Here is a 10,564-nt window from a genome sequence, read left to right as displayed (position 1 = left end):
AAAGTACTTCTGTCCATAAGAGGGGGGTGGGGGATAAAAGCTAAGGCTCAAACCTTGCTGTGACCTTGATGGTCCAGATTAGCCTGATCTTGTTAGACCTCAGAAGTTAAGCAGGGACAGCCCTGATTAGTCCTTGGAGGGAAGACCAGCAAGGAAGTCCAGGACCATGGCACAAAGGCAGGCAATGGCAAACCACACCTGTTTATCTCTTGCTTCTACAGGGTCCTCATAAGTCGGCTGCGACTTCATGGCACTTCCCACCACCAAGACTCAATCTCAGGGCTGATTTCACAGGATCTGGAGTGATCTTAAGTTGCTCCTTGCAACTTCAAACCACCCCGACAGGTGTCCTGTACAAATCAAACTTGCTCCATAATTCGGCATTGCAAAGAATTCTGACTTGCTGTCCAGGCACACACCCAATTTGTGCTCAGCACTGGCCTAACCAGAAGCAGCTCAAACTTATGATCTTTTCCAGCAGGCTGGCACTCTAGCACTGACATTTCCAGAATGTGACCCAAAATTCTCTGTGCCTATGTGATGTAATAGCTTTTCATGACTCAAAGTGGATGGAGCTGTAGGCCAAAAGCAGGGCAATGGAAACCACACTCCATAGCCGGTGTAATATTTTGAGGTGCATGCACCAGCAGAAACAATTCCAAACATCAATCCATAGATGCAAAATGTTATGTCAGCATTTAGTTGGAAAAAACAATTAAAAATTTGATGTTTCGCCATTAGAAATATTAACAGTATAATCCACTTGCTCTGGATTTTTTAAAACTAGATTCTTTTTCTGTTTGAATTGCAAAGTCCATCCTGTGGCTACAGATCTCAGGCCAGCATATTATTGCAGAACTATGCAACTGAAAATCTGATTTTCCCTTTCCTGCACTGCTATCTTTTCAAATACTCTCCTGTCCATGTTGTCTTCTCCATTTCACTATGAAACTGCTAATCGCCACTTTGTTTAAGGTGGGGGGGGGTCACTTAAAATCCAAGGCCAAACACAAACAACTTTTTAGCATTGATCCTTGGAGCTGAACTGCACAATGTATACATATACACATAACCAAAGCATAGAAACACCAAGCAGGGAAAGAGAAGTACCTTCTCCTGCGCCCATAGCTTTTCCACAGTCTTGGGCTTTGGTTTAAATTAATATGCATGTAATACAGTTAGATCTATAGTAAAGGCAAACAATTTCATGCCACACTTAGGCATTTTTTAAAAAAACAGTGCAAACGAGCAAATTGATGGGGCTATAATAAATTACCTTCCCAGTAATTTAGACTCATTATTGCATTGTCATCTGCCCAGATGAAACAATAACGTCTCAACTAAGACATCACAGTGAATTTGAAGCTTGGGTAAAATTTGAACTGGGAACTTTCCTGCAGGTGCCTCTTGCTACATTTGTCATGTAAAGAAACATATAACCCTTCTTCTGACAGAAAGACCCCCAAAAGCAGTATTCCAATGGGGATACTTTAGGTAGCCTAGAGAAGAAGTGGCAGCAGCCCTGAATTTTAGACTCTTAGTAATTTATTTTTTCCCTTTTGGAATGTGTGAATTCCCTCTGTCCAGCACTGAAGTGCAGTTCCCCTCTGCCATTCATTTTCAGTGATGTACACTTACTAGCCAGTGTGGTGTAGCAATTACTGTGGTGCTTTGTGGTGGATTGGAACTGTATTATTTAGCATATGCTTTCACACATGCTAAATAATCCACTTCCAATCCACTTTAGCAGCTGTTTGCAAGTGGATTTTGCCTTCTCACACATTAAAATTCAATTGCAAAGTGTGCTGAATGTGAACTGAAAGTGCGTTATTTAAAGTATGTGAAAGAACCCTCAGATCTGGAAGAATAATGACAAGAATAAAAAATCTGTGAAGTTAGAAAGCCTCAAAGTGCTCCTTAAAGTAATCAAAAGTGGAAGGATGAATTATGACCTACAGGGAATTGTGGGAGGAGGGAAGCGGTGTTAATCGCTGCGGCAGTAATAAACAGGAGTCCTGTGTCTCCTGAAAGACTAACACAGTGAGGAAGCTTAAAACTTTGTTAGTCCTTATGTGCCACAGAACTCCAGTTCAGTTTAACTACTGAGAAAGTTCTCCAGTAAATCTGCATCCAACTACCAAAAACCGGGAGGGGGGGGCACCAAATCTTTCAATGACGTTCCAAATTCCTTTCAAAATTTAAAGGCAGTATTCCAAGGGGAAAAAATGTGCGCTTTCTGATGTCAAGCCCTCTCTCCCTCTGTCTTTGACAACAGTAACTTCCGCTGCAAGAAACAGATGCTCACATTCACCAGCCCCCAGCCACCACCTTCATTCGGAAGCGAGAAACGACTGAGAAAAATTTAAACTGCGCTGGTCTCAAATCAAATAATCACATCCGATCTCTTCCATCATTTTAATCTGCGGCAAGAAATGGTTTCAGAAAACAAAACAAGGCATCCCCGCAAGACAGACAAAAGCGGGGGAGGAAGGGGGAAAGGCAAATCACAACAATTCTTCCCGAACGCCTTTTCACACATTCAACTAGGCACTTATGATAAGACATACAATCATCAGGGTCTCGCAGACGGCCAGGCCGGCGGGGTTGGAAGGCTGACTGGCGGGCGCGCGTTGGAGGGTCGCCCCTTCCTTCGTTCCTCCCTCTTCCGCGACAGTTTAAGTCTCTTAAGTGTGCAACTTTGCAAGGCGTAAAGGGCCCCAGGCCACCCCACTCCCTTCCCCATCCCTACCCAGCGTCTTCAGAGCTCTCTCTCGTCGGAATAGGGCGCTTTCCCGCCAGCCACGTGGGCAGCGCCTGGGGGAAACCCTGGAGGGGAAATCCACTCCCCGGGCAGGCGAGGTTGGGGGAGTGCGCCTGCAGGAGCGCCCAGCGGCTCAGCTGCCCCCGGCCCAGCAGTCCGACTCGGCTAGGCCTCTGCCGCTGCCCGTGGCCAGGCTGGTGACCGGCAGGACGAGGGGCTGCTGCGGCGGCCTCATGGATTCCTCGTAGGTGGGCAAATACTTCACCTCCTCGTAGCTGGGCAGCTGCAAGAAGACGGGCGAGACCACGTGCAAGAGAGGCGGCGGCAGCGGGTCGCGGCTCCGGCTGTCCAGCAGCGAGTCCTGCGAGGTGGCGGCCGTCACGTTGAGCGGGGTGCCCCTTCCCCGGCCGCCGGGCGAGTCCGAGTCGCCGTCATCCTCTCCTTCCTCTTCGTCGTCGTCGTCGCCCCTCTGGCCTGGCCGCGGGCGCCGCCGGTTGTGCCTGCGCGGGCTGGGGCAGATGATGCGCTGCAGGAAGTAGCCGATGGCGAAGAGCACCAGCAGGATGAGCAGCCCCGAGAGCTTGCGCACGAACCAGCCCACGTTGTCGAGGAAGGTGTGGAAGGGCAGCTTGCAGCACTTGAACTCGGCCGAGGTGAAGTTGCCGTAGTTGCAGCAGCTCTCCTGCTCGCCGCACTTCAGCTCGCCGCAGTTGCCCTGGCAGGGCGGCCACAGCAAGGCGGCCCCCAGCGCCAGCAGCCCCGGCGGGGGGAGGCCAGCCCCCACCATCCTCCCCCCCCCTTGGGCCCGCGAGTCAGCAGAGGCGAGTGGGAGGAGGAGGAGAAGGCAGCTCGCCCGCCTTGCCCTCCGCCGCCATCCCCCCTCGCCCTCCGCTGGGCTTGCCCCTCACGCCTCTTTGCAAACTCCCATCTTTGCTGGCAACTCGTGCTGGGGGTTTTGCAGCAGCCCCTGCCCAAGGCGGTGCAGGTGCCGGGGGATCCTCCAGGCGCTCAAGAAACCCTGCTTTTAGCCCAGGGCTCCGGCACCGGGTTGCTGCCTTGCCGGCCACCAAGACCTGCTTGCAAAAGCAGCTTCCCTGGCTGGGTCCTCCTGCAAGCGAGAGGCGGGAAAAGCTGGCATGTTGTCTTGCAGTCGGTGGAGGCGGCCGGCGGCGCAGGGGTTAAGCGGGTGCGATCGGCTGGCTCCTTTTGCAGCGCTTTAATCTTTATTAATATAGCTGTCCGTCCTTGCCTTTGTCAAGGGAAAGGAGCATCTTTCCCTCCTCCCTTTCCCTCGGTTGGTTGAAGTTCCTCTGCTTAAGTGATTGGATTTCCCTGTGACCGTTATTTAAATTTACTTGCTACTGGGATTTTCTTACCATATTTCTGGGTTTATTTTCTGATTAAAAATTGATGATAACCATTTGGCTGATGTTAATGGGCTTAATGCAGCTCCTCTTCCATTAGGGAGTTTGGGAGGCTGTGATATTCTCCTCCTCCCTCCCCGCCTCTGGCCAGGTTCCTGCCTGCATGATCAGGCCAAGGATGGTTGGAGTCTTTTTCTTTTCTGGAGAAGAAAAGGGACCCGCAAGAATGGCTGCATCAAGACATTAAACATCTTGTAGCTCGCGCCTGCACTGTCATCTTTATTTTTATTATTAATTATGCCATTAGTGACTGGCACTTCTTTACCCAATAACAGAAGAAATGTCACTTTGAGGAGAACGTACTGTAAAAATTTTAGACGGAGTGTTAGACAAATACACAGAAGGCAGGTCATCACACAGAGAAGCTGACATCCTAAATTTAGACTATGGGTCTGGAGATGAAGGGACCAGGAAGGGCAGGAAGGAAAATAAACCATGAAATGATGGTATAGAAGAGTATCGCCAACAAAGTGGATAAGGTGGCATATCCCATCTTCTGCTTCGAGGGCCCCACCCCACCCCAAAAGGCAGTGCCAGAAAGAAATTTAAGTGACTTCCACCCCTGAATAAAGTTAACAAAACAGCAGAGAGAGAAAGGAGGAAATGGCAGAGATTGAGAACAGCCAAGGGCCAAATATTGAGTTGCACGGAATTTTTAAAGCCAAAGCCTTCTTGAGGGGAAAAATGCAGCTTGAGGACAAATCTGAGGGAAGAGGTACATCATGATGATGTTCCAGGGGCCAGGCATAAGGGACAGCAAGAGAAAGCAGGCAGAAAGAGGAGATCTTTAGCTGGCTGAGGGTGATCACTGGAAAGCCAGTTTGGTGTAGTGGTTAAGTGTGTGAACTCTTATCTGGGAGAACCAGGTTTGATTCCCCACTCCTCCACTTGCAGCTGCTGGAATGACCTTGGGTCAGCCATAGCTGTGGCTGAGATGTCCTTGAAAGGGTAGCTTCTCGGAGAACTGGGCTTGTAGCCCTCTTGTCTCTGCAATGACCTAGCTCACCTTTCCTCTTCTCACTGACTTTTTTACCAGCTTGCTGACCCAGGTATCTTTTAGCATAGTGAACTAAAAGGTAAAACTTTTTTGAGGTTTTGTGAACTCATTAAAGTTGCATATGCTACTTCACTCTTTGCAAGAGGTCTCTGATGTATTAAGAGGTGTTTTCAGGCAAAAATAATAACCTTGAACACAAAGGAATTTTTGTAGATTTTAAAAAAATCAATTCACCAAGAGTTCTAGGGAGTTATCTGCATTGCCAAATATAGATAAGACATTAATGAGAATATAGATAAATAGTTGAAGTAAGTTTAATGACTAAAGAATAAAAGATAAAAACATAGATTGAAAAGTGTGTGATCTTATGCAAAGGTCATAACTTGTGCATGTCCAAAAGTTGTTTATGCATGATTATAAAAAGCTTGTAACTCAGTTTTTGGAATTCAGACTTTTGATGCTTGTGTCCCCCTTTGTTCAAATGTTTCCTGCTCACTTTAGAAGACTCATTGGTTGTGTTTCTGATTGAGACAGACATGCCAGGCAGCAGCCCATTTGGCTAGCAAAAAGTGACAACCCAGATGGGACTCTTACCTGGTCACTCAGAGAGCATGAGGAAGCAGACCAATGACATACCTTTCCAAGCCAACACTGGCATCTGTTTTAGGGTTGCCAATCCCCAGGTGGGGGCAGGGGATCCCCCGGTTTGGAGGCCCTCCTCCCACTTCTGGGTCATCAGAAACGGGGTGAAGGGAAATGTCTGCCGGACACTCCATTATTCCCTTTGGAGACCAATTCCTATAGGGTATAATGGAGAATTCATCTGCAGGTATCTGGGGCTCTGAGGGGGCTGGTTTTTTTAGTTAGAGACACCAAATTTGCAGCATATGATTCTGTGCCTCTCCCCACAAAATACCCTCCCAAGTTTCAAAAGGATTTGTCCAGAGGGTCCAATTCTTTGAGCCTCAAAAGAAGGTGCCCCTATCCTTCATTATTTCCAGTGGAGGGAAAGCATTTTAAAAGTGTGCAGTCCCTCTAAATGTGATGGCCAGAACTCCCTTTGGAGTTCAGTTATGCTTGTCACAATCTTGCTTCTGGCTTCACCCTCAAAGTCCCCAGATATTTCTTGAATTTGGCAACCCTAATCTGTTTGGATCTCAGATTGACGTTCTGCTATCTGTGACCTCATTGCTACTTCAGTCAATAAGTTGTGATTTATTGGAGGCTTCGGAAGAGGTGCTTCAGGATTGACAGTGTGCTGGAGAATAGGTAATCTGCAAAGTATGTGCATTAGGGACCAAGGCTTTTTTTTGTAGCAGGAGATCCTTTGCATATTAGGACAAACTTCCTATAGCCAATCCTCCTGGAGTTTACAGTAGGCCCTGTACTAAGAGCCTTGTAAGCTGTTGGAGGATTGGCTACATCATGGCCTGACATGCAAAGGAATCCCTGCTACAAAAAAAGCCCTGAATAGGACATAAGTCTCCACAGGAGGAGTGGTTGCATCTCTCAGCGAGCGCCCATAACAGAAAAAACATAGAGTGAACCAGGATGGCTTTATTGTGTTCAATAGCCTTATTGGATAAAGATCTATGCAAGTTGCAAGTGACTAAGATTTAATGAAGATCGAATGACCCTTAAGATTCCAAAAAGGCAAATCTATTTGTATCAGATGCTTTTGGCCAAAACCACTACTATAGACCAAGGAGATTAAATACCTGTTGAAATCCTGGAGTCAGTACAATCAGAAGTGTAGGCTGGAGGAAAAAAGCCATGGTTAGGACAACTGCCATGCAGATTATGCCAAAATATTCTAAACTTTAAAAATGGCAATTAGACAGGTAAGTGGATTGCACAATGTGGACAACAAATCCTAAATATCACCTTTGAAAATGATGGGACCTCTGGATATTTCAATCAAAGTGGAGGCAGATTCAGTCAACCTTCAAATATAGGTAATTCAATGGCAAAAATAAAGAGGCTAAGATCATGCGGAGTGGGCTTGAACAAAATTATTCTGTTTTTCCAGACACCTGGTATGTATTGGACTTTTGGGACATTGCTTACAAGGCTATCCCGCCGCCCCCCCCCCCCCCGCCCCGAAGAAGAGGACAATGTACTTTTGGATTCTTGGCTCCTCTAGTGCAGAAATTGATGACATTAGATCAGGGGTGGTCAAATTCACCTAACATAACAGCCACATACAATAAACATCAGATGTTTGAGAGCTATGAGGAAGGAAGGCAAATGGGGGAGGGAGAGGTGGAAAGGAAGCAACTTTAACTTTAAATGCAATTCCCAAGCTGCCCGACAGGGCGGTTGAGGCTCCAAGAGCCACACAATATATGTGAAAGCCACAGTTTGGCCACCCCAACTTAAATAGTTCAGAACCATTGAATTTGGGAGGCTTTGCACGCAAAATATATGTACAAAGACAACAGAATCCCTTGATTCAATGTCCTATGGAACTCCATGCCTTTACCAGACTATTTATTCCATGACTTGGAGCGAATTAGAGAGTGGTATTGTTAACATATCAAAGGAACTAGAAGAATAAGAGATTGGATTTATATCCCGCCCTCCATTCCAAGTCTCAGGGCAGCTCACAATCCCCTTTATCTTCCTCCCCGACAACAGACACCCTGTTAGGTGAATGGGGCTGAGAGGACTCTCACAGCAGCTGCCCTTTCAAGGACAACCTCTGCCAGAGCTATGGCTGACCCAAGGCCATGCTAGCAGGTGCAAGTGGAGGAGTGGGGAATCAAACCCGGTTCTCCCAGATAAGAGTCCACACACTTAACCCCTACACCAAACTGGTTCTCTTAGAATTAATTTTTTAATAATACTATAAGTGCACTTATAGGCTTAAAAAGTAAAGGTAGTTCCCTGTGCAAGCACCAGTAATTTCTGACTCTGGGGTGACATCGCATCACGATGTTTTCACGGCAGATTTATAGGCTTACAGACAGTAATAACTTCACTGTCTTATATAATTCTGTAGAATCAGTGCTAGACATTTTGACTGCTCAACAAGGTGAAATGAGCTTTATTAGGAAAAAATGTTGCTTTTATATAGAAATGAAGGAAATGTTACTAAAGCAGTTATGGAATTGAAGAAAAGTGTTAGAGTTTATAACCAGACAGGACAGGATAATCTTGGGACCCATGGACATGGTTATTTGGATGGATACTCAATCTTGATGGGTGGTTCAAAGGATTATTGCAAATCGGAATAGTAATAATAGTATTATTGATCACACTTTTCTGTTCTATTCAGTGTATTCCTAGCTTATTGTCACTATTTGCTTCTTGCATTTTAAAAAAAAAAGTCAACTGTAAGGCATTTCAGATGCAAAGTGAAGCAACAAGTGACTCCTATGCCACTAATTGGGCATAAAGAGTCAAAGAGGGGATTGTGCTACCAGAACCAAAGAAACTCCATTTTGAGTTTCTAGTTGAAGAGGAAAAATAATTGCTTAGTAGGGAAATTCCACTGCCTGCCTGTAAGATAGCAAAAAGAGGGAAATCCCATTGTATGGTATGTGAGATAATGAGCTCCACACCACATAAGATGAGATGAGGTTGTGATAACCCAGAAAAATTGATTAATGGCCTAAGATAGCATACCACCTTCCCTTACCAATTAGAGCTGGGGTGTCAAACGTGCAGCCCAAGGACCAAATGAGGCCCCCAGAGGGCTCTTATCAGGCCCATGAGCACCTCACTGTCATCTGCTTCCTTCTCTCTTTCTTGCTTCTTTCTGCATCACAGCTTGCTTTGCCAGGCTTGCTCAATCACACAAGAGCTACAGAGGAAAGCCTTTATTTTCTCCATTGGCTGAACAACACATGAAACAACTTATGTACAAAAGTTCACAATGCCCAGCCATTTCATGTTTTCCCCTGGACCTTAGGCTCAAAGCGTTAACTGAGATTTCTGCAATGTAGGTTTGCAACTTACACACACACACGAACAACACCTGAATAGCATACTTAAGATTGCTACAGCACAGACATTGTCTTCAGATTTTGATGCAATAATTCAGAGCAAGAAGTGTCAGTGGAGAGCCAGTTTGGTGTAGTGGTTAAGTGTGCGGACTCTTATCTGGGAGAACCGGGTTTGATTCCCCACTCCTCCACTTGCATCTGCTAGCATGGCCTTGGGTCAGCCATAGCTCTGGCAGAGGTTGTCCTTGAAAGGGCAGCTGCTGTGAGAGCCCTCTCCAGCCCCACCCACCTCACAGGGTGTCTGTTGTGGGGGAGGAAGGTAAAGGAGATTGTGAGCCGCTCTGAGACTCTTCGGAGTGGAGGGCGGGATATAAATCCAATATCATCTTCTTATCTTCTAGTTACCAGAGAGAGTTAAATAAACAAAATATTGCAAGAGTGCTAATGTTTTAAGCATATTTTAAGGTGTTTTTTTTAAAATTTAATTGTGTTTTTGCCCTTTATAAAGTTTGTTTCTCTCTTACCTGGCATTGCATTTTCTGACAGACATGGACCAACCTGACAAGATGTCGTTTATGTTGAATCCTGCCCTCATAACAAATGATGCTTGATATGTTGGACCCCGCTGTTTCTTTTACTGTGAGGCAAATTTTCCCACCAAAAATGCTAAAAAGCTGTTCCCCACTATGAGCAGCCTCTAGTAGTATGTGTTCATAAAAGGTTTTTAAAATGTCTGTGTGTCCCACCCCTTTTGTCAGAGAAGTTATCTGGCTTTTGCCAAGCTCAGATTTGTTGAGGATAAGCAGGAGCCCTCTTGATGATCCATTTATTTAAAACATAAAATTTAATCTGAAATAACAGGCATGGCTGGATTAGGGATAGGCAGGGGATGAGAAAGCTAAGGTAAATTTCATTGGATTTTCAGGTTAGTATATTCTTCACTACAGAGTATTTGTTGATGCTTATTTTCATAAAGCCTCGGTTCTTAACAGTGAGAGATTTCTTTGTCTTAGAGATTTCTTTGTGACAAAAAATGTGTGTTAAAAAAGATTAATTTAACTAATAGTTTTCTGTAGGCTGGTACTTTTTTCCTGTACTTATTTATCTCCCTCACTGTGAGATTATAGCATTCCTTTTGGGGATATCTAAAACTGTTTTCTTTTTCACATACCAGGGGCCCTTTCAGAGTTGAACTCACTGAATAACTGAAGGAAATATTCTCTGTTTCCTAGAAGCAATATTCCTTTTCTATTTGCTAGACTGACAGTTTCAGCCTGCTGACCAGTCTCTGCTGCTAAACCTGATCCTCCATTCTTAACACTGCGAATTACTGCTTTTCAGCCTGGCTGACACTTAGAATAAAATTCCTGTTTTAAACTTTTCCTCAGATTCTGTTAGTATTCACCAAGGGTAAGGAGCTGTGTCCCTTCACTTT

The 10,564-nt window shown here is 45.5% G+C and overlaps 1 protein-coding gene across 1 annotated transcript; it reads right to left on the bottom strand.

Moving 5' to 3' along the window:
- Positions 1–2,403: 2,403 nt before the first annotated feature.
- C6H3orf80 (chromosome 6 C3orf80 homolog) lies at positions 2,404–3,596 on the bottom strand. Its single transcript, XM_060240901.1, has one exon. The coding sequence runs from the start codon at positions 3,546–3,548 to the stop codon at positions 2,895–2,897; it is 654 nt and encodes a 217-aa protein (XP_060096884.1). The 5' UTR covers positions 3,549–3,596; the 3' UTR covers positions 2,404–2,894.
- Positions 3,597–10,564: the final 6,968 nt, after the last annotated feature.

This window comes from Heteronotia binoei, chromosome 6 (assembly GCF_032191835.1).
Source record: "Heteronotia binoei isolate CCM8104 ecotype False Entrance Well chromosome 6, APGP_CSIRO_Hbin_v1, whole genome shotgun sequence".
Taxonomy (NCBI): Eukaryota; Metazoa; Chordata; class Lepidosauria; order Squamata; family Gekkonidae; genus Heteronotia; species Heteronotia binoei.
This window is presented reverse-complemented; position numbering and strand designations above follow the sequence as displayed.

Excerpts from the sequence above, each read along its gene's own strand:
- C6H3orf80 (XM_060240901.1), bottom strand. The coding sequence starts at position 3,548 with ATGGTGGGGGCTGGCCTCCCCCCGCCGGGGCTGCTGGCGCTGGGGGCC.